Below are 25,620 nucleotides of genomic sequence, written 5' to 3' on the forward strand. Positions count from 1 at the left end.
CAACTTCAAAACATGGACAGGAGCTGGTGGAGAGGAGTAAAATCATGGAAGGGGTTTTTCACTTTCATTCAGTAGGGTTTTATTAGTCTAGTAACATAACATCAATTTAAATGTCAAGTTAGAATTAAGCATAATCAGCATCCCCCTTTCAATGTAAATATAATTAACACAGTTTTTTGAGCTTTTTACTTTAAATATAATAGAGTGGCAGTTTTCATTACCATTCAGACCTCTGCCTCTTAAACAATGCAACATAATTTCATTACTTCAAAAACGTGACTTTCCAAACTCTCATTTGTATGCAGGTACAACAGACATAAGACAACAAAGTGTACCTTAATAAACTGATGCTTCACCAAACTGATCCAAATACAATAAGTGTAACTTGTTTCCTTGTCAATCAATTTCAGATGAGACCCAAAGTTAGATTCACACTGGACTTACAAAGCCTTAATCAAACAGGAAGCACTTCAGCAGAAATTGTAAGCTTAAGGAGAAATCTCCCTTACTATATACATTGGGCCCACTGGCTCTGTAGGAGTTTGGTTCCAGGACCAAAACACACAGATGCTGAAGTCCTTATGTATAAAATGGCTTACAGCAGTGGATTCAGTAGTAAGCCCCAGCTGCCAGGTGTACATTCTTTGGGCAACCCTGCTTCTGGGAAGCACATCAGCCGCCAACTTCCATCTTTAAGGTGGCAGTTACAGTGCTCCTATTTGTTAATTCGCAATGTGGAAGCAGGCGGCTTGGGCACTCCCCAGAGGTGGAGGGCTCCCAAAGGATGTACATCTGGAGGCCAGGGTTTGCTGCCACCTTTGCTGCTCCCCTGGGACTGCTTCTTGGCCTGGTTGTACTACATCTCCTTTCCCCTCCCTTCAATATTGCTGCATTTTCAGTCTGCAGTTGGTTAAATCCATGGATCTAGAGCCTACAGATACAGCGGGCCCATCGTACTACAGGCCCTCCCATAGATACCAAAATCCATGGATGCTAAAGTCCCATTAAGTACAATGGCATAATAAAATGGTGTCATTTATATAAAATGACAAAATCAAGGTTTCTTTTTATAATTTTATTTTTGGAATATTTTCAAGCTGAAGATGGTTGAATCCATGGATACAGAGGACAGACTGTAATCCATTCATGCATTTTGAAAGATTTCAGGTGGTCTGTAGAAGATTCAAAATGTTTTTTCTTTGCTTATGGAATGCTTACTTGACCTGGTTGTTTCATTTCACACATGTATACTCCTAGTTTTGAATAAAACTTCGGTGAAACATATTGAACTGCTCCTCTCTCTCATTTTTTTTTTAAATTTGTGGTGTAGGAATCTATCCCTATTCTTTACATGTTATTTCTTTAGCAACATTTTTTTTGTTAAAGAAATAATGTCCAAGAACACATCTACTTTGTTAACTGAGGTTTGTGTTTGTGTTGTGAAAGCAATCCAAGAAGGCAGGAGTGGGGGCAAATCCAGAATCAAAAATAGGGAGGGAAGAACCTATCAAAGGCAACTACACAATTTATGTTTACAATTTAGAGATAAAAAAGTAAAACTACTAGTAGTAGAAGTAGTAATGGTAGCACTAGTAGTATCCTATCTTTCACCCAAAATTGGAAGTCAAGGCATTTATGATTTTTAAAAGAGCAATGTGGATAGAAACATAAAAAAAATTAACATTAAAAAGGAATTACATGATTCACCGTATTTTTTAAAAAATTCAAACCTACAGTTAAAAGAGTAACAACCACTAAAAACATAAATTACAGTAGGCCCACAACTCTAGGTCACCCAACGCAACTTTATGGTCAACTTCCAGCAGAGTTTCTCTGGAGGAGCTAGCAATTCCTAAAGATAACATATTAATCAAATTTGCAAATAATCAGATCTGCAAAAGTCAAAGCCACAAATGTAGAGGGCCGACCATATTAAAAACAGTTCAATGTGAAAAAATATAGCACCCCTAAGCTTGTTCTTTACAAGCTATCCATCTGAAAAGCATGTCAGAATAAAAAGGGGTTTGCAACTGCTGGGGGAACAGCAAAGATGACCATTTTGGCATCCCTTGGTAGGGAGTTCCAGAGTTCAGCAGCAACCACTGAGACGTCCCTACCTTACATCTCCACCAACCATGCTTGCAGCTACTATTTGATATTTCCTCTTGTAAACAAGCCACAAATGGCACTAGTGTCACATGCTACTTCCTTATGCCTTGAACACCACTGCTACTTACTGGAAGGGAGAACTTCAGGCACTGTAAAACAAGCCCTGAAACCAGAATCCTCAAGGTCCTGAGAACCAGTAAAGCCAGAAAGCCAATCCCGTGGCATTGCCTGCTCTATGTCCCAAGTGAATAACAGCCATGTGTATTGGGACACAGGAGCTTTTTTGTTCAAATCGTCACAATGAGGTGAAAGAATTAAACAGTCTTCCATGTGTCTTGGAGCCATACTCCCCCCCTCATTATTTAAATAACAAAATTCAGACATGTTAAAATGCCTTAAATGCAGAGTCTAAATAACTACTTGTTTAGGGAAGCCACAGTGTTATCCTCGTGAATGATCAAACATGTTGTCTTTGCCTTTTTCTCTTGCTGCCTGTCTTCCTGATACTACAGTACTTGTTACCTCTCAAGTGGAGGTAGGTGGAAGCCTGGGTCTTGAGACAGATCAGTTACTGCAGACCAGAGGTACAAAATGCCCCCCCCCAAACCATCCAAACAGAAGTCGTTTCAAAAAGAAAACCCACATTTTGGCTAACAAGCAAGAGTAGAACCACAGCCAAATATGTCTACCGAGGATAATAAAAGGACAAGAGAAAAACAGTACAGAATGCAAATGAAGCATCAGCTTTCTGTAAACACAAGAGCAAGGGATGGATGTGAAAATGGAAGCGGTTAATTTGTAATTAAAATGATGCTTTCAAAGGCTTTGTACAAATGAAACATTAAACAAGGGGTCCCAGCAGGATTTTTTCCCCTGCAGGGCCAAGCCTGGCATCCTCCCCACCTTCACAAGGTATCTGACAGACACACCGGCATTTCAAATGCTAATTCTCTTATTAGCCTTGCGCCTCTCCCGACATTGCCTGCCTTTTTAAATTTTATTTTTTTAAAGCAACATGTATATATTTATTCAACTAAATCTTCATTCATCTTTTTTTAAAGGGAGCAGTGGATTTGTGACATCACGGGGCAACAGCCAATCGGTAAACTATTTCCCCCTGAAAACCTGCACAAATGTTGTTGTTCCTTCTCCCCAGAGCTCTATTGAAGAAAGAATATTGCTCATTTGAACAGAATGCAGGAAGCGATCTTGTAGAGTGGTTCCGTCACTCAACTGCCGATTCCTCTCTACGTAGCCTTATGTTCACTTTTCTTCCAAAAAGGACTTCGTTCTGATATGGTTACTCCTCTTCTGCCTGATGGCATCCTTATAAAGAAAGAGCTGTGGATGACATTCATCCTGGGTAGCTCAATCTTTTGTTCCTAATCCAAGAGGGAGAGGCATTTAATTCTTCAAATTTTAGCTCCTTTGAGAAGTTGGTATTCAGCAAAATGCACATCAGCAAAAAACGTACATTTCTTTTTCTTCTTCTTTTTTTTTTAAAAAAATACTTTTATGCCACGTACACAATATAATGAAGTTTCAAAGTAGAAAAGAAAGGCATAACTGCCTTGTTTGTAAAGACTGTTTCTGGAGGGGGAGGAATGGTGGATCTACCAAAAACTGAGGAAGTTATGGTAAATATCCCTCTGCCATTAGTCCCTCCCCTCCAAAATAATATGATTCAGACCTGTCGTTCCCACTTGTTGAACACGCTCCAGAATCTATTATTTCCAAAAGAAGCACTAGACAACTAGTGTCTGGAAAAACTGGGTTTTTTGCATTTGCCTCTCTTTATCATCACAGAAATTGATCAAAGTAGGATCGGAACCAGTTTCAAATGGAAATAACAGTCATATAAATCGATCAGCAAATCGCTTTAAATCATAGTGGGAACAAGCTCCAAGATCTCTCTACATGCTGCAGCATTCCTTGTTCAGCTTAAAGGGAGACACTGTAGCTCATGGGTAAGCAAACAGAGCCTCTTACACCAAAGCTTCTGACACCCTGCCTTGCCATTCAATTCTCACCAGGCAGCTGCCATTCCCTCATGTTGTCCTGGAGAGAGGGAAGACAGGCCAGGCCACCATTGCCTCTTCAGAGAAGCTAGTTCAAATCAGGACCTCCTTTCATCAGCAGTGACCAAACACGGTAAGGGGAGAGAGAGGGGAACCTTGACTCTACTGAGAGACAAGCAACTTTTGCCTCTAGCCTCAAGAACCAAGCTGGTTATTACAGAAACGTTGTTTGCTATCCCTTCTTTCCCAATCCCTTTTCCTTTCTTGACATGTCTCCCACCCACCCAGCCCAGATTGAAAACCTGAGAATACAGTCTTACTATAGTACAGGTAGAATCTCCCTTATCTGAAATGCTTGGGACCAGAGGTGTTTGGGATTTTGAAAAAATATATATTGGATTTTGGAATATCTGGATTTGCATATATGTACATAATGAGATAATGATCACAGAGAAAGTGCACAAATTTAACCTAGACAATGAGTTAATAGAAATAATAGAAGAGTTCCCTAGGATCAAACATTGACTGGAGTGGGGACAACCGTCAAGAAATCATAAAAAGATTAAGAATGGGGAGGGCAGCTCAAATGGGTGCTAGAACAGATCAAACCAGAAATCTCTCTAGAAGCCAAGATGACTAGACTAGTGCTGTCATATTTTGGCCACATCATGAGAAGGCACGAAACACTGGATAAAAAAATAATGCCAGGAAGGGTGGACGGAAGCAGAAAGAGAGGTAGGCTGCATGCTAGATGGGGGGACTCTATTAGAAAGGTCACGGATATGAATTTGCAGGGAATGAGCAGAGCAGTGGAAGACATGGAATCTTGGAGATGTCTCATCTATAAGGTCACCATGGGTTGAGATCGATTCAAGGGTAACGACAGCAAGAACAACAACAAACATAATGAGATATCTTGGAGATAGGATCCAGGTCTGAACACAAAATTCATGTATATTTCATACGAAGCTTATACATATAGTCTGAACATCATTATATACAATATTTAAAAATAATTTTGTGCATGGAACAAAGTTTGCTTACACTGAACCATCAGAAAGCAAAGGTGTCACTATCTCACCCACCCATCGAAAAGGTTTTATTTGGTGTTCTGAATTCCGAATAAGGGAGACTCAAACTGTATCAACTTTTGTAAGCTAATCAGCCACCCTTTTTCTGGGGGAGGGTGTTTTTCTGTTTTTTGTTTTGAAAACTTACATACAGCTGCATCTGAGGTAGTGGAATGTAGTCCACAAATGTTAAAATTAATCTTTTTATACAGATACCTGTATCAATTTTTAGAGGAATGTATTCAACTGAAGAGTACACATGTGCACACACACAGACCTCAGTTAACAAATTCTCTGACAAAGAAGCTCTTTTTTACAAAGTATTTTCACACCAGCCCAGCCCCTCCTCAATGCACATCCATCATACACGGGCGCTTTTTACGTGGCTTTCAGCTTACACTGAAAGCCGTGCAATGGAACTAGAATGGCGCGCACGCCATGCCGCATGCTCAAGCATATGCGCTATTTACTTTATGCGGGCGGGAGGTCTGGAACAGATCCCCATGTAAAGCAAGGGCGCACTGTACTTTGTCCTTCTAGACTTTTTTTAGCAGCATCAGCATTAAGATAAACAACAACATACAGTTAAAATATGTCCCATTAGATACTTCCCCCTCCAACCTTCCCCCACTAAAATATTATTAAACAGTCAACAGATTAAAGCAGACATAATTAAACATTTAAAATAGATTAATAAACAAGCAGACAGTGACAAGGGATGGGCAGTTTGGATAGTCTTTAAGATGATCTATATTTATGGAAGACTGGATGGATTATTCAGGGAAGGCCTGCCGGAAGAGATCCGTCTTGACAGCACTTTTGAAGCTGCCAAGGTTCATGATATTCTCCTCCGACCGGCCATTCCATAATTTGGGAGCGGCCGATGAAAAGGTCCTCTAAGTAACTGTAACCAACTTGGTCTTTATTAGTTGAAGAAGGTTTTTCCCAGAGGACCTCAGTGTGCAGGGTGGATTGTATGGAAGGAGGCGATCCCACAAATAGGGTGGACCCAAGCCATGTAGGGCTTTACAGGTCATAACCAACACTTTGTACAGTGCCCAGAAACTAATTGGTAGCCAGTGCAAAGATTTTAAAATAGGAGTAATGTAGTCACCTCTAGCTGTCCCGGTGACCACTGTGGCTTTAATTATTGTCCTACGTATTGTAATATAAATATTGCATACAGATGCAGCTTAATATGTGTATTTTATGTAAGGATTGTATTTTATGTAATAACTATGTTGTAACCCGCCTTGAGCCATGAGGAGAGGCAGGTAAGAAATACAATTATTATTATTATTATTGTTATTGTTTAAAAGGTTTGCTGGAACATGTTGAACTGCTCTCCTTTTTTTGGGATGAAGGAATCTATCCCTGTTTATACCATGCTAATTCTGCCTCTGGAACCAAATTTCCTGTTCTAGAAGTAATGTCCAGGAAATCATCTACTTTAACTGAGGTGTACCTGCATATACTGTGCCATCAAAACTACCTGTGTTCATATAGTATTATACAGGATATATACAAATAAGCATTTGGAAAATATTAAACATATGAAACCCCTTAGGAAATAAATATGTACCTTCCCTTCCCCCACAAAAAAGAAACAAGCTAGAGCAGTGATGGCGAACCTATGGCATACGTGCCAGAGGTGGCACACAGAGCCCCCTCTCTGTGGGCACACGTGCCGTCACCCCAGCCGAGAGTTTGCCAGAGTTTGTTACTGGAAAGCCAGAGGGACACGGCACTTTGCAATAAATAAGTAGGTTTGGGATTGCAATTTGGGCACTTGGCCTCTAAAAGGTTCACCATCACTGAGCTAGAGGATACAACCTACTTGAGAAACAAATGCATCAGAGCTGAGTGGAGCCAGATCATCTGGTTCAAGCTAGAACCGTAACACGGTTAATTGTATTAGTTTTAATCAATCATTGAAATATACATAGAAGTAAATATGAATAAACAGTTCTGGAAAAAATCACTTTAAAAGATGTATACTCATTATGCTGGAGGCACTAGGAATGGGGTTGTAACCCCAAAATTAAAAGGCTGATCTAGTGATATAGCAAATTCAGTCTCATCAACTATTTTCTCTACACAAATAATTTTTAAGCCTATATGGTTATTGAAAAACTTCCCAGTAACCAGCCTTCAAACCAATAGTTTAAGTCAATCCATTCCGTACATATTCATCCTAATAGGTTAAGTTTCTCAGAAGATTTTAGAGATCATACCAAGTTCTGTGACTGAAAAACTTTGGCTTCTTTGACTTTTGAATTGTGGCTCTGAAGACTGATTACATTATTAATTTTTCCAACTTGATTTGTTTTATTTCATTCTGACTATATGCTTGTACGTGGAAATTATATTGAAGATAACAGATTAGACAGAATTTGTATATACAAGTAGATCAGGGGTTCTCAAACTTTAGGCCCTGATCCCTTCTTCTCCTCCTCCTCCACTTCTCAAACCTTTTCTGTTCTGGATAAGAAGAGAAAAGCAAGGACGACACTTGGAGCAGCTGCCTCACACACACTCACACGTAGTAATGTTCTTTTTCTGACTCTTCCTGAGATTTTAATTTGTCTCTTACACAAATTCTGTCTGTCTGTCTCTCTGTCTCTCTGTCTGTCTGTCTCTCTCTCTCTCACACACACACATATGCTCAGTCACAATATTCATTTCTGTTTCACTGGAAACCAATACATGCCTAATATCTGAATAGAAGAGAAATTGATTCTACCACATAATGACTGATTCCATCATTTTATACATAGAAAATACAATTCAACCTATCTATATAACTGCCACTTCTTTTACAGTTTGTTGTTTTCTTAACTGTGATCAGATCGATATCACTATACAGCAACCCTATGAATGAGAGATCTTCAAGTCATCCTGTCATTAACTGCCCTACTTAGGTCTTGCAAATTCAGGGCCATGGCTTCCTTGATTGAGTCCATCCATCTGGAATGTGGTCTTCCACTTTCCTACTGCCTTCCACCTTGCCAAACATTACTGTCTTTTCTAGTGAGTCATGTCTTTTCATGATATGGCCAAAGTATGAAAGTTTCAGTTTAGTCATCTTTTCTTCTAGGGAGAGTTCAGACCTGATTTGCTTATAGGACCCATTTATTCATCCTTTTAGCAGTCTTGGATATATGTAGATTTCTCCTCCAGCACCACATCTCAAATGAGTTGTTTTTTCCTCCTATCAGCTTCCTTCACTGTCCACCTTTCACAGCTATATATAGAAATTGGAAATACAATTTTAAAGATTTTAAACTGATGATCCTGGTTGCACCAGATCATCACTATTCTTTGACCCATTTAACCACCTCAACCTACCACTGAATATCATGATAGTAACATACATGGATGACAAGAGAGTTTCACTCCCAGCTGTTCAGTCACAGGGCCAGGAGATAAATATCCACAAGTGGCACAGCATCCCTAAAGTATATCCATCCAAAACTATAAAGTTGTTCCAGATGCAACTTCTGTTTTTTTGCAACACATTTAGGGGTAAAGGGGTGGGCAGTGCAACCAACTCAATCTTTGTCCATGGTCCTCAACTGGCCAAGAAGGGGAGTGTCCTCTGCACTCATTGATATTTCTCTAGACTAGACCATCTTAACTGACATCAGTTCTTCTCCTGTATGATTTTTAATATCTTTGCCTGGTAAAGAAGCCAGTAAAGCTTTGAAAGTTTGCATGATGTATTTTGTGCTTTTTAGTATAACTATATACTAGGTATAACTATTTTGTGTATTTTGTTGTACTATTTTGCTGCATGGCCAACATGGCTATCCCTGAATATATGACTCAGTTTTTGAACACCAAGTTAGGAAACTATAAAAAGCTATCAACAGCTCACCTGCCTATGCACAATCTGTATTAGTCATTTATCTGGTGCTGGTAGCTACACCCATTTAGAAAAGCCTCCCTTCCTAGTCACCCAATCTTACTCACCACAGCCAAGCGGCTGCTTAAAAGCCCAGGGCCAAGTGAACAGCTGTTGAATGCCTGGATAACTTCTATCTAGGCCATGGCCCTGAATTTGCAAGACCTACGTGGGGCTGTTAATGACATGGAGGTCTCTCATTCATATGGTTGCCATATGTTGATGTTGACCTGATCACAGTTAACAACAAAACAACAAACAGTAAATGGAGTGGCAGTTATATAGGTAGGTTGAATTGTATTTTCTATGTATGAAATGATGGAATCACTTATTATGTGGTACAAGCAATTTCTCTTCTATTCAAACATTTCAAAGAAATCTATTTCCAGATATGCCACTCATTGTAAAGTACTGTGGGCCCTTGGTATCACTGAGGTTTGGTTCCAGTACCACCACCACCCCGTAGATACCAAAATCCGTGGATGGTCAAGTTCCATTAAATACAATGTCACTGTGAAATAGTGACCCTTAAATAAAATGGCAAAATCAAAGTTTGCTTTGAGAATTTAAATTATTTTTGAGTATTTTCAAGCCGTGGATAAGTCCGACCGTATATTGAAGTTGCAATGAACACATAGAGAGAGACGCATTATAAATAAGATAATAATCTGCTTCTACATATACTGCTGTAGTGCTTTTTTAAAGACAGAATTAAATGTACTTTGCTGCTATCAGGCTTCACTTGAAATACAGAGGATGTGGCAGGGAGTAGCATGACTAAAGCATTCGTGCCTCCTTTCTAGCAAAGGCTTTGCTGAATGTGTGCCATGTCCAGATGGACTCCAGCTATACAGATGTCCACTCCTGTCCCTCAGAATATAGCATTAGATGAAGGGACATTGGTACTTCAACAGCCTTAGGGCTGATTCAGCAGGCTAATGGACACTAAACTCCCATTTAAAATCAATAGAAGCTTCAGTCCCTTGCTAGTATGAAACCCCTCACATTATTTCAACTGATAGTTTAAAGAGAGAAAACCCAATATATACAGAGTGAGACGTACAATCCTTTCCCACCCCCCAATATTTCATATTAATATACCATACAGAAATAGATCTTTCCCTTAATTATGAAATACTCCTCTGTCTGCAGATTTTATTATTCATAGACACAGCTAGTTTAACAGTGCAATTTATGTTACATCTGTCGAATGCCTAAAGTCTCAGACGCAGGCTTTCATTTGCAGAAGTATGCTTCCTAAACTGGTAACATGATTAGCAATACATGAGGTGAACTTATAAATTATTTCAACCATTTGCCATCTTTCATCCCGGAGTGTTTTCCTTGAATTTAAAAAGGCAGTGTCACAAATCTCTGGCCTAGTGTTATCCCAACTCTGGAAAATATTACAACTAAATTCAACAAGCTTCTCCATGTTACAATAATTCACCCAAACTAGAAGGCAAATTATAATGTCAAGTGGAAGCTGCCAATCAAGTTAACTGGGCTAGTTCTCACATGCAAGTCCATAATTTAATTACTCAGCCCTTGACTCACAATGAATGAACCGACTCCAACGAAATGCCCTACATTTGAGGTGACATGAGGACACATGTACGTTCTGTCTGGGATGATTCGCTCACAAGTGCTAGTACACAACACCCATGCTGTCTCAAACCAAGAATCAATCTAGACCAGCATCTACCAACAGGGAAGTCCAAAGACAGTGTATGAATGCAGCCATATTCTTCACTACACATCATTTGATTATGAACAGGAAGAGGTATGCTGCCTTTGAGGATGTGGGTTCCATTTAAAATACGGAACGACAATCTGTGACTTTTCCCTCAGACATAACTAAACACGGCTGTTTATTCATCCTAATTTTTTAAAAAAAAAACAACAACAACTAGCCAACTAAAACAATCCATTACAATTCTAGTCCAAGGGAGCAAATGAAAATTTCATCTTTATCTACTTCAGGTCTGCACCATGTGTAATTCACCAAGCCAAAGATGATTAACCAGATGGCAAGATAGCAACACACCCTGGGCTAAATCCCTAACCCTGGGCAACTGTTAGGGATTAGGGGACTGCATTAATCCCCCCTAGAGACTCTGTGTACCCCCTCCAATTAAAAAAAAATTATCTCCAGTCATTTCCATTTCACTTCCCATGTTTAAAAAAGCCTAAAATGGCCCTGGGAGTGGTAAAGATGAAATGGCCCTAGGCCCTGTAGAGTGTGGGAGCATTTGGAGGCAAAACATACATTTGTTTGTTTATAGTTTTGGGGCACATCTGGCCCATGGGCTATACTTGCCCACCCCTGCACTAGATAAATCCCCCTTTCTCTGCCTGCTTAGAATTGCAAAAATGGAAGGGTACATAAGCTGCCTGACAAGTTGGCCATGTTTTCCTGATAGGTACAACCTGCCCTACCTACTTCACGTAAGAAGATTTGAGCATGGAAACATGACTGGCCATGGGATCTTGTAACACCTTTGCTACAAGATCCCTTTGCATACTGATATTCCAGACAAACGTGGCTAGGTCTCTGTATTACTGACCATGCTGGCTGCAGAAGTCTGGGAGTTGTAGTCCAAGTGTACTTTTTCTAAGATAGAAAGAACAGCCAACTACTCAGAAACATTTTGCATCCCAATGCTTCTGCTAATCCTAGGGCAGTCCCAGGCACATTTACCTGGGAGTAAACAAACATAGGACAGGTTTGTATTTCTATTTGTTATTAAATAGAAGCAGGCTCAAAAATTCGTATCATATTTTCATGCCAAACATTTCTTACACATCAATAAATAAATCTTTTCCCATCCACTTGAATCCTTCTGCTTTGAGTATTTTAACAAAATGATCCCCGTATTGATCTATAAATCAATCTTGAAAAGTAGGTGCTAAGCCATACCATTCAGACTTACCAATGATGACAGAATGATTTGCTGAAGGTGATCCAGAATATTCTTAACTAAGATATGTCCATGGATTTCACGTGTCGATATTACAGAGTTGTTAAACTATAAGGATTCTCTAATCTATTAAATGACACATTCTTATTTTACCTCTTCGTAAAACTGAGGTGATTATTAGCCTATGTAGTAAAGACAAGAAATCTGAACACCTGAATAATAAATTTTATTAGGAAACCTTAACTCACATTTGCTGAGACTACTGATACTGCAAAATGACAGACCCACTGTATTTATTCTATTATTCTAAAATTGTAATGCTTTAGATGTAGATTCCTGAATGGCAGGAGACTGAACTGGTTCCCAGGCTTTGGACCTCCATTTGCTTTGGACTTCAAATCCCAGAAATTTCAACCAACTTGTTCAATACTCAGGAATAATGGGAGCTGAAGTCCAAACTGGAGGACCAAAGTTTAGGTACCATAAGACTAGACAAACTCTTGGGATCTTTTCCAAGTATGATTCTATCAGGCCATTCAGTGCCAAGGAATATTAAGCACTTTGATGTGTTTGCGTCCTAAACAGTAAGACTTGTTTTTAAGATCCCAATTCTAATTCCAAGATTTTACAGATACTTCTGGGATGAGAATGAGGGACTATTCAAAATGCCATATTAACTCTGTCTTGGCTTACTCATCCACAGAACCCATTACAAGACGTCATCTGCCCACTACAGTAGAAATGTGGGTTTAAGGATACTTTCAGGTATTTAATATCTCTGAATACAGAATTCCAAACGTAAGGGAAGAGTGGATTAAATCCAGACTCCTGTGCATCTGATGTAGTCCACAAAGTTTATATCACAGTAAATTCATCTCAGTGTTTGCACTAGCTGAATCAGACTAGCATAGCTATTAGGAGCATGCAAAAATCCTGGACAATTCAGAGGAAGCCAATTCAGCCCTCACAATATTTGCAGCTTTCTCTGTATACAAGACAACTCAAGTCCAAGCTGAAATAGGGCAGTTAGAATGCTTTGGAAACAATGCAAGATTTAGAAGGGTGATGGTTTACTTTTTCTCTGGCCAGTTTGAAAAAATTGTTACCTTCCAACAAGCTTCTTAATATTCTCCATCAGCAGCAAACACTAGTATAGAGAAGGAAAGAGGGTATATACATCTGTGATGGATAGCTGCTGTTTCCAACCAGGGAGATAGTTACTTTATCACAACTCTCCTTCTTCCTTTCCAGCCACAATTCCTCTCCCAATGAATAAAATGAATTTCACTTTTTTAAAAAAATCTCTATTAAAATTCCTCTCTCTAAATTCTCAAAAATTGCAATCCATATCTTCCTTTGAACAAGCATAAGTACTAACATGATATTGTACCAATTAGAACAGATCACTTCATTTTAATCCAAAACCTTGATACTAGCCTAGGAGCATAATCCAATACTTTTGATCATGCTGCCCATCTATAAAGCTACCTTACCTGTCAGCAGGAATGGGGAATGCGATCTTTTTAGAGTTATTGAACTACAATTTCCATTAGCCCTAGCCAACATTCAAAATGGTAAGGGAGGAGTCCAGTAACATCTGGAAGGACCACAGGTTCCCTGGCTCAGATTCAGAGATAGTTTTAATAGGTTTCGGTCTAATAGGCTGTCTCTCTCCACCTGCAGCAACATGAAACAAGGTCATTTGGTGGCTAGAACTGTGTAATAGTGAGCATGAAATCAAAGGTAAATATTTTCCTTGTCTGGCTGGTGCAGTCATAAATATTCAGAACTGAACACACTACAAAACACAGGTAGCTGCATGGCATATAAGTTCCTATATGAGAGAGAAATAAAAGTTCACCCACCCAAAGAGAGTCACTGGAGGGTCTGAGGGGGATTGTTATTATTATTATGCTTTATTTATAGTATAGAGCGCTGTAAATTTATCTTGGCACCTGGATAATTTGTCACTTCCCAGGTCCAAGACAATAATACACACAATAAAGCACACCAAAACACCCATTTCTATCCACACAAATATGTGTAAGCTGACACTGTACATCTGGTTTATTGTATACATACACCAATGCAGAGTTTGTATTTGATCAGCAGTAGTTTCCTACAGTGTTCTCTGGGCTGCTTAAAATAGACAGTGTGAGTGGTTTGGAAGGATGGTTTAAATATGTCATTCTGGGTAGAATAATTTGGTAAAGTAATGGTCAGGAGTACCTCACGAATCTTTCCATATAGAGAAAGGGAGAAAAGAAGAAAGAGATGTAGGAATTACTGTGTTGGATGGCTCTGTTTTATTGTTGTTAGGTATACAGAAAAGGGCCTTTTGGTTCCCTGAACTTGCCAATTAGCTTGCTTTATACAACTGTGACAAGTACAGAAGTAGTTCTGTGTCCAAATTCTTGGAGATATTAGAGATCATAGCAACGTAAGAAGGGAGGGGTTCTGGCCATGAGAGAAATCTAAAGAGGGGAAAGTCTGTGCAGGGCAACTGAGTTAGGCTGGTATGAATAGAAACAGCTAGGGAGATTCTTACTTCTTCTAGGTATCTCACAGTATGAAATGAGAGGTCTCTGCTCTCTACATGAAAATCTAGGGGTTTAACATAGACAATAAAGAATTCCACCTATCTTGCCTTGGCGAAAACTTATTAATTGGAAACCTGTTCATTTTATTTCCAAAAATCAAAACAGAGTACAGTCAGGTATGATGCACACCCTTAGGATTTATAGGAGAGCTGACATGCCATGATATTATTAAAGTACAGGTACAGTAGTAATCCTATGCACTCTGGCTTGACAGCCAGACTACCAATCTCAGTGGGATTCAGTGCTGCATATGTGTTAACATGCATAGAAAAATTCCTCAAACCTGAAGATTATCCCAATTATCCCTGTTTTAAAAGGGAGAAAGAAGAATAACTACAGTGGCCTGTTACAGACTGCCAAAATAAAGCTGCTTCGGGTTTCTTTGGAGGTATGCTATTTAAATGATGCATGCATCCTAAGAATCCGGAAGCTGCACCAAAGCTGCACTCCAGTGCTTAGGAATGGACTGTGGCTTTGGTGCGATCTCCGGACTCTTAGGACCCATGCATCATTTAAATAGCATACCTCCAAAGAGACCCGAAGCAGCTTTATTTTGGCAGTCTGTAACAGGCCTAAGGAACAACCAGTTATTTGGAAATACTTTGGGTACAAGTTCTTTTGACCATACACCATCCTCTCCTACTTTACTTCAGCATTAAAACAATAAAAGGCTTTACAGTGAACCGTTCCAACAGCATTCTCCTCACATTGCAAAATTATGTCAAATAGTTTGCCGCTATATTCCACGTTACATCTTTTCAGTAGGGTCAAGTATAAATAAAATGGTATTTTTATTATTCACATTCTTAACAAATATTTGCAATTACACAATTTTTAGTTTTTCACAACATTAGCATTGAACAGAGGGGGAAAAAACAGTCTCCCTCATCGAATACTGTATATTGTTGCTAATCCCTTATACAGTATCAGGAAGCAGGCCTAACACTAAGGATCAGATAACAACTGCTCAGCACAAAACCCATTCAAGAAAAGAAGCTGTGTTTACCATTTTCCATTTATCTGAAATTCAGGTATCTACAAAAGACAGCTAGACCCACAGAAAGAACTAAGCATACAGCCAAAAAGCACTTTTAAGGTTGGGGATATAGAATGGTCTGGGTGGCATAATGTAGGTTTATACTGTAAACTCCATACAATTTTGCAGAAGGTAGGACTCGCTCCATCTCAAACGTTGCCGTCTCTGTGTGTGCAGATGAATCCGTTTTAAAGAAAACAAGACCCCCTTAGAGTACGGCAGATCCATATTTTCAAAACAAGTTGCATCTTAAGCTGTCAGTTTTTATTTGCAGCAGAAATTTAGTATGAGCACTGACTAAATTTACGTTATGTAATAAGTGCAGAAAAATACTCTCTAGCACTGAAAAGTTGTTATTTTAGAGAGCAAAATTTGAACCATCCACAATATATAAGACAGGAATATGTTTTGACACAGGACTTATTTGATAACCCGAACCATGATTTTGGAAGAAGAGCTCATAAACACAACAAAATAAAAACACCTTCTCTCTCTTTGGGAATCTGCACTGTGCCTTTCCCTCACTATGGATAGCCAGCCCCCAAACACATGTGGAATTAGAGGGAATATCTTCCAGCACAGAGAGGGTGATTTCTTGGAGGGCTAAAAGCCAAGGCATGTCTAGTTTTCTTCAAACTATTAAACCCATTTTCACAAAACCTGCTTATTGCCTTGAAATCAGACTAGTCATGAAAACCCTGAAAACCTTGCATCGCTATGTCAGTCACTGCATTGCTAGGTCAGTTAAAGAGAGCCAGTGTGGTGTAGTGGGTTTGAGTGTTGGATTGTGACTCTGGAGACCAGGGTTCAATTCCCAGCTCTGGTATGAAACCCGCTGGGTGATCTTGGGCAAGTCACACACTCTCAGCCCCAGGGGAAGGCAATGGAAAAACCTCCTCTGAACCAATCTTGCCCAGAAAGGCTCACGATAGGTTTGCCTTAGGGTCTCCATAAACAAGAATTGACTTGAAGGCACACAACATACACATTCTTAAAGTCCTGTAACTTTAAAGTCCTGTTACGGCATATCCCAGAATGTGTCAAAAGCAGAACCAGCATCATCTACTTTGAAAAGACTGACCATAATAACAATGGCAACCCATAGACAACAACTCTAAAAATTTACTTATGAAAAGACATATACAAGGATGTACTGGAAGACACTATTTTTACTCATTTAAGAGCAGGTGTATCCCAATCCTACGTAAAACCCACCATACCACCTCAAAAAACCACTTCTATAGAAACCCTTTTGCAATACATGAGACATAATCGTAGCTTTTTCTACAGAACGAGCGTCAGAGATTTCTTTGGCAGAGATTTCAAGTCTTCCAGCATCACAAATTCTGATACAGGAACAATTCTCCCTCTCTCTCTCTCTCATGATCCTGTTAGGTTCAATGCCAAACTGATTTGGGCCATACTATTTTCTGCTCCGCTGCATTTTAAAAAAGTTTTCGCTGTTTTGAAGATTACCAGTTCCAGCCTTCTGCTCCCAAAAATCAGGAAAACTTCACTTGTATTTACTTTGCTGTCTTCCTTCAGGCTCATTACTGCTGAGCCTTTTCTCCTTCCACCTTAAAGCCATGTGCACAGTTTCATCCCAGGGGCATAATCTCACATGTTCAATGCAGGGTCACAACACAGAGGCACAAGGCTCACAAGTTTAGTACCAAAAATCCAGGAGCCCCTTTCCAGGCAGAAATGTGAACGAGATATGTAACATCATTGCGTGCGTGGTGTAATGGTTTGAGCGTTGGACTATGACTCTGGAGAACAGCGTTCGAATCCCCATTCGGCTGTGAAAGCCACTGGGTGACCCTGGGCAAGTCACCCTCTCTCAGCTTCAGAGAATGACACTGGCAAACCCTCTCTAAAGAAACATGCTGAGAAAAACCCATGATAGAATCATCTCAGGGCTGCCGTAAGTCGGAAACGACATGAAGGTACACTACTGCCACCGCCACCACAACACTCGCAAACGAACAGGAGGGCCGCACTTAAAAGAATATCCCCTAAACAATTCACAAGGCCTTCCCCACCTCTGTCCCTCAGCCACCAGAAAACAGAGAACATGCACAATATTTCTGGCATCAGAAGACAATGCACACCCATGCGCTGTGACACCACCAACACATGTGGAATATGTGGAGAAACAGCTTTTAGAGACAGGAGGGGCAGCACAATGCTTTTCTGGTCTTCACTTTCTTTTTCCTCTGAGAAAAACCAGCCTCTTAAGACTAACTTCCTCAGTGGGGTTGTTTGTAGTAGTTGTGTGCCTTCAAGTTGTTTCTGACTTATGGTGACCTTAAGGGGGCCTACCATGGGGATTTCTTGGCAAGATTTCTTCAGGAGGTGCTTGCCCTTGCCTTCCCCTCAGGCTGAGACTAGTGTGACTACTACCCAAGGCCACCCAGTGGGTTGGAGCTGGGATTCAAACCCTGCTCTCCAGAGTCATAGCCCAACACTCCAAGCACAACACCATGCTGGCTCCCCAGATGTTCACCTACCCCTAAACATCCCTTTTTCCCCTCTTAGTCTCATGGTTAATGTTTGCTGCTTACAACTCAGAACATGTGTGTGTGTGTGTGTGTCTCTCTCTCTCTCTTTCACACACACACATCTCTTTCTTTTCTCTCTTTCACACACAAATATATCACACATCTCACATACACACACACACACATATATATATATATATATGTATATATTTCACATGCACACATATAAACATATCTGTCTCTCTCACACACACACATATATAAATGTGCATACACACATCTCTCTCACATGTAGATACATACCTATATATATATATATATATATATACACACACACATCTTTCTGTCTCTCACACACACATATATATTTCACATCTTTCGCTCACACACATCTCTCATATATATATATATATATATATATATATATAAACATGTCTTTCACAAACATGTGTATACACACATCTCTCTCTTACACACACACATCTCTCTCATATATATATATATATATATATATATACATCTCACACAGATATGTAAATGTGTATATACACACACATCTCTCACACACACACATTTCATATATATATATATATATATATATCTCCACACACATATATAAATGTGTGTACACAAATCTCTCTCTCATAGACACACATCTCTCAAATATGTGTGTGTGGTTATATATATATATATATATATATATATATATATATATATATATATAATGTCTCTTACACACATATAAATATGTACACACACATATCTCTCACACACATCTCACATATACATGTATATATATATATAAACATCTCTCTCTCACACACATTTCGCTCATATATATATATATATATCTCACACACATACGTACATCTCTCTCATATATATATATATATATATACACAAACACACACATCTCTCACAAACACACATAAATGTGTATACACACATACACACATCTCTCACTCACACACAAATACCATTCATATATATATATAAACATCTCTCTCACACAGATATAAATGTGTGACACACATATACACATATATCACATATATCTCAATCTCTCTCTCACACACATATAGATCACACCCCTCTGTCTCACAGACACACACCTCTCTCATATACACACATATATATCACACAGACACATATATACATATATATCACACATTCACACACACACACATGTATCTTCTCTCTCTCTCTCTCACACACACACATACACACACATCTCATACCTCTCATACATACATATATATCACACAGACACAGACACACACACATATATATATACATGTATCTCTCTCTCTCACACATACATATATATCTCCTCCCACACACACACCCTCTTTCTCATATACATACATATATCACACACACACACACACGCATATGTACCCCCTCTCTCTTCTCTCTCTCTCTCTCTCACATATATATCACACCTCTCTCTCTTATATACATTTATGTCACACTCTCTCTCACACACATATATGTATGTCTCTCTTCTCTCTCTCTCTCTCTCTCTCTCACACACACGCACACATATATCTCACACCCCTCTCTCTGACATACATACATATATATCAAACAAACACACACACACACACACATATATATACATGTATCTCCCACTCTCTCTCCCACACACATACATGTATCTCTCTCTCTCTCTCTCTCTCTCTCTCACAGAGACACACACATATGTCACATATGCCACTCAGGGACCTTTTAACCCCCCCCCCCCAGTTCCTGTGGGTGCCCCAATGAAGACCCTCCTCCCTCCCTCCCTGCCTGCCTGCCTCCCTCCTTCCCTGGCGTCCCGTTGAACTCCAGAGACTTGGCTGCCAAAAGTCAACCCCACAAGAGGCCGCCCAGACTCCCCCCTCTAATCTCCCCATTTCCTTTCCTGCCCCCCATCATGCCCTTATTGGGGGGCACCCTTCCCCTGCACCCCCAAAATCCCCACAAACAACAACACAACCCCTCTTCCTAAGCACCCCCACCCCCTCCTCAGGGTCCTCCTCCCCCAGACCCCTCCCTGCTGCCCCCCATCTCTGCTTGGGCCCCATGATTACCTGGAAGAGGAAGAGGAGGCGGAGGAAGAGGAGGCAGCGGGGCCCTGGCTCCTGGGGGGGCCCTGGGGGGGTATCCGTGCCCAGCAGCGGGGCTCCCTCTCCCTTGGCTCCGGACCCCCAAGTCAGCCCCATGGAGATGGGGGGCTGGTGGGGCTGGAGGAAGAGGAGGGGGCTGGAAATGCTCTGCAGTGGCGGGGGGTCTGCTGTGGGGGTGGTGGGGGTTGTTCTGGCTCATGGCCAGGGGGCTGAAGAAGCCGGATCGGGACCGGGATCGGGTCCTGGGGGGCTGGGTGGGGGGCGAGGAAGAGGAGGAGGAGGAGGAGGAGGAGGAAGAAGGGGGCCAAGGGGACATCGCAGAAGCTGGGGGTGGTGGTGGTGCTGCTGCTGCTGCTGTTGTTGTTGTTGTCCTGCCCCTGGCCTCCCCACCGTCCTGGTGGGGGGCTCCTGGGGTCCCCCCTTGGAGCTGCTGGGGGTTGTGGGTCTTGGTGGAGGCCAGGGAAGGGCCAGTGTCCGGCTGGGAAGTGGCCCCCCACCGCAGCCACCGGCATCCGGCCTGGCTCTGGCAGGGAATGGTATAATAATAATAAGGGGCAATGGGAAGAAAGGAAGGGAAGAAGGGAGGAAGGGAGGGAAGGAGGAGAAAGAGAGAGAGAAAGAAAGGGAGGGAGGGAAGGAAGGAAGGAAGGAAGGAGAGAGCCCTCCTCCCCGGTGGGTGTTGGGGCGGGTGGGGAAGTGTGGCCCAAGGGGAGGAGGAGGAATGGGGAAGGAGGAGAAGGGAAAGGAGAAGGGGAGGAAACTTCCTTAAGAGGAAGAGGAGGAGGAGGAGCAGCACCAGCAGCAGAGCAAAGTACACCAGAGAGAAAGGGGCAAAGGCAGGGGTTATGGGGAGGGGTGCCTAAGAGGACAAAGGAGGACCAAGCACTGGGGCAATGCCAGGAGATGCTTCCTGGGTCCTGCTCAAAATGGAGGACTTGGCCAAGGGGAACCACCAGGCGTCCCTAAGCAGGAAGGAGGACGAGGCACTTGGAAATGGAGGACAGGAAAAGGGTTAAGACTACAGGGAAGGTCAGCTCATGTTTCTTGGGGCTTCTCAAAATGGAGGGCATGGCCAAGGGGGAACCACCAGGCATTCCCTAAGGAGGAAGGGGGACGAGGCACTGGGAATTGGAGGACATGAAAAGGGTAAAAAAAGACTACAGGGAAGGTCAACTCGTGCTTCTCAAAATGGTGGACGTGGCCAAGGTGGCCAGGCGTCCCTAAGAGCACAGAAGAGGACGAGGCACTGGGGAATGGAGGACGTGGCCACAGTAAAGGAAACCCACACTCAGGGGAAGGGCAAGCCATGCTTCTGGGTCCTGCTCAAAATGGAGGACGTGGCCAAGGGTGAAAGCAGGAAGAAGAGCAAAGCACTGGGGCAGTGGGAGGAGATGCCAGGACAAGGAGGATGAAAAGGATAAAAAGAAAAAAAGAAACCATTAGTGGAAAGAGGAACCCGTGCTTCCTGGGTCCTGCTCAAAATGGAGGACGTGGCCAAGGGTGAGCAGGCGTCCCTAAGCAGGAAGGAGGACTAAGGAGGGACTAGCTAGGGAATGGAGGACGTCCCAAGAACAAGGGAGGAGACATGGAAAGGGTCCAGCTCAAAATGGAGGACATGGTCAAGGGTGAACAGGCATCCCTAAGCAGGAAGGAGGACAAGGCCCTGGGAACTGGAGGACATGGAAAGGGTAAAGAAAAAAGACTACAGGAACAGTCAACGCATACTTCTTGGTGCTTCTCAAAATGGAGGACCAGATGTCCCTAAGCACAAAGGAGGATTAGGCAATGGAGGGCATGGTCACAGAAAATAAGGTAAAACAGCAACAACATTCATGGGATGGTCTACTCATGATTCTTGGTCCTTCTCAAAATGGAGGACTTGGCCAGGTTGAACAGGCGTCTCTAAAAGGAGGACAAGGCAATGGAGGGCATAGTCACAGAAAATAAGGTAAAACAGCAACAACATTCCTGGAATGGTCTACTCATGAGGCACTGGGAAATGGAGAATGTGGCCACAATAAAGATAAAAACACTCATAGGAAGGTCAAGCCATCCCCTTTAAAATACATGTTGTTGTGGTGGTTGCGCTGGTGTGCCTTCAAGCCGTTTCTGACTTTCGGAGACCCTGTCATGGGGTTTTCATGGCAAGATTCATTCAAAGGAGGTTTGCTATGGCCATCTTTTGAGGCTGAGAGAGTGACTTGTCCAGGTCACCCAATGGGTTTCCATGGCCAAGCAGGGATACAAATCCTGGTCTCCAGAGTCCTAGTCCAACACTCCAACCACTACATCATGCAGGCTCCCTTAAAAGACCCATTCCCTTTAAAATGCATATCATAATATAGCCATGTTGTCCATATAGTTGTTGTTGTTCTATGCCTTCCAGTCATTTCCGACTTGTGGCATCCCTAATGGCCCAAGAAAGGTAGCCCTGTTTTGTGGATTTTGGATGAGACTCTTCCTTTAAAATGTGTGTGTGTGTGTGGGGGGGGGGTTGTGAGTGAGTGGCTGCAGTACAGGCATTTAAGGACTACACCACAATGGCTGATCCTTAGTGGAGCAGCCCTAGGGTAAGCCCTAGGGTAAGCAGGCAAGGCTTTTCCTCGCTGGTTCTTGCTTGTACTGAGAACCACCAGCTTAAGACTAATCCTGTGGTTGTGTTTGGTTTGGCCCAAGAACAGCATCACTGTTTTGTTGGGGCTGGGGTTAATATCATCAAACTTTCCTTCCTTCTTTCTTTCTTTCTTTCTTTCTTTCTTTCTTTGTTTTCTCCTGTATCATTTTTGGCTGATGAAGAAGCCCGTGGAGCTTGGAAAGTTTGCAACATGTATAATGTGCATTTGTGTTGGCCCAAGAAAACTATCACTGTTTTGTGGGGCTCTGTCAATCTTTATGTTGCAAGCTTTTGAAGCAACACTGGCTTCTTCAGGCAAGGTGTTAAAAACCATACAGGAGGAAAAAAATTGAAGATGTTCGTCCTAGGCCTTCATTTTGCTATTTTTGTTCTCAGTTCAGACAGTATGGAGGTGTATCTTTTGCAAGCTGGCAAGTCCTCCTCCTGGCCATGTGGCTACTGGAAGATTCGCAAAGTCCAGGATATTTAACATCCATTTGCAACACAAAAAGATACTTCCTTTGCAATCCAGTATGCCTCCATCCTTTGTGAGACCACAGGCCCCTTCGTTAGGCAGAGGATATTGAATTTCTTAGAAAGCCTTCATGCTTTTGCAATCAGCTTTGAAAGCTTGCAACATGTATAATGTGCAATTTGGTTGACCCAATAAAGGTGTCATTGGCGCGTTCCGCACGCACCAAAAGTACGTGCTCGGCACGTACTAGGGTTAGGAAAGGGCATCCCTTCCGGACGCCCTAACCCTAGGACGTACCGAGCACGTACAAAATGGCGGTGCCCATTCTACATGGGCGCCGCCATTGTGACATCATGACCGCACCTCCTCCAAACGTGGCGGAGTGGTAGTGACGTCTTGACACCACGTGAGGGCGCCTGGGGCATCCTTTCCGTGGTGCCAGAAGGAGCTCCGTTTCAGAGCTCCTTCCAGCTTTGCATCGCTGGCTCAGCGTTTGGCTGGCTGCATCAGCGACGCAAAGCAGAAAGGGGCTAAGTGGCCCCTTTCTGTTTGTCCCTGCCGCCGTCAGGTGTCCTTGGGGCATGAAGCCCCAAGGACACCCCTTTCCAGGCTGCGGGGAAGCAAAAGGCCGCTTCCCCACAGCCTGGAAAGCGGCGGAGCGGGACCTCAGAGGCTGCCGCTGTGGCAGCTGAGGCCCCAATCTGGCAGGGAAAGGGGCGGGAACAGGCCACCCCAAAAGGGCGGTCTGTAAACGGTGATTGTTTGGTGGATTTTTGACATTATTGGATTTGCTTTATGGCCAACACAGCTCTCCTGGATGTTAAATATATAATAATAAATAAAACTTTTATTTTTATCCCGCTTTTCTGTGACGAGACAATCAAAGTGGCTCACAATACATTAAAATATCCACATTCAAAGTTATGTCCCAAATTCCCCCCCCCTTAAAATAGGATTAAACATGATACAATTAAAATTGGAGATTAAAATATCTGTTAAAAACACAATAAAAATATAATGAGGACAGAGTGGTGGGCTACTACATGATGTGAGGGGCAATCATTCTGTGGCCGGACTCTTTTATTCAGGAAAGGCCTGCCGGAAGAGATCCATCTTGACAATCTATCTTTCCTTCTTTCTCTTGCATCATTTTTAACATCTTTGCCTGATGAAGAAGCCAGTGGAGCTTTGGAAGCTTGCAACACGTATAATGTGCATTTTGGTTGGTCCAATAAAGGGATCATATATGTGATATGTATGTATACTCCATTCATGCAGGGCTTATGACTAACATTGTCTCTTTCTTTCTTTCTTTCTTTCTTTCTTTCTTTCTTTCTTTCTTTCTCCTGTATGAATTTTAACACCTTTGCCAAATGAAGAAGCCAGTGTGGAGCTTCAAAAGCTTGCAACATGTATAAGCAGACCTCAGAACAGCAGTCCTTGAACAAAAGAACTACAAAGGTAGATTGGAAAGAGAAACGGCAGAACTGGAATTTAGGCATAAACTGCAGTCCCTCAGCAATGGATTGAACAAGGATAATGGCTTCCTGGCTCACTAAACATATTTCAACACTATCTGACCCTATCCTCAGGAGGGCATCCTATACTCATCTGTTCTCCCCACCTACAGGCTAGTTTCCAAAGCCAAACTGGACTTGCCTCTTCATTTCCATATACATTGGCTAGTTCCAAATGTCTTTGTTCACCAATGACCATGGTTAAAACTGGACTTGCTACTTTATTTCCATACAGAAAGGATTTTGAATTTGAATTGACATTCTCAGATACCTATGACATATATATATTTCTTTCCCTGGTTTTCACTCCACTAAATGCATCTGAGGAAGTAGATTGAAGTCTAAGAAAGCTCATGCTGCCAAGTTCTTTCAGTTAGTCTCAAAGGTGCTACAAGTTCTCTCTCTCCACATGCTGATTCTACAGACTAACCCAGCTATATCTTTGAATTGAACATATATATAATGTGCATTTGGGTTGGCGCAATAAAGGGATCACTGTTTGGTGGATTTTGGCTGATACTGTACACTGTTATTGTGTGCCTGCAGGTTGCTTCTGACTTAGGGTGAAACTCAGGTGAATCTATCACAAAGTTTTCTGGGCAAGTGTCTACATAGAGGGTTTGTCATCGCCATCCTTTGGGTCTGAAAGAATGTGACTTGATCAAGGTCACCCACTGGGTTTTTATGGCCAAACAGAGATTCGAACCCTGGCTTCCCAGTGTCCTAGTCCAGTGCTCAAACCAC

General features: G+C 41.8%; 1 protein-coding gene across 1 annotated transcript in view; it reads right to left on the reverse strand.

The window, feature by feature from the left end:
- Positions 1-20,892, reverse strand: part of RNF38 (ring finger protein 38) — a 120,114-nt gene extending 99,222 nt beyond the window's left edge. Inside the window, exon 1 of the mRNA XM_042449394.1 lies at positions 20,235-20,892. Coding sequence (XP_042305328.1) covers positions 20,235-20,586 — 352 coding nt within the window. The 5' untranslated portion in view covers positions 20,587-20,892. The remainder of the gene's footprint in view (positions 1-20,234) is intronic.
- Between the last annotated feature and the right edge of the window lie 4,728 nt (positions 20,893-25,620).

The sequence above is a fragment of the Sceloporus undulatus genome, chromosome 2, assembly GCF_019175285.1.
Source record: "Sceloporus undulatus isolate JIND9_A2432 ecotype Alabama chromosome 2, SceUnd_v1.1, whole genome shotgun sequence".
In the NCBI taxonomy this organism is placed as follows: Eukaryota; Metazoa; Chordata; class Lepidosauria; order Squamata; family Phrynosomatidae; genus Sceloporus; species Sceloporus undulatus.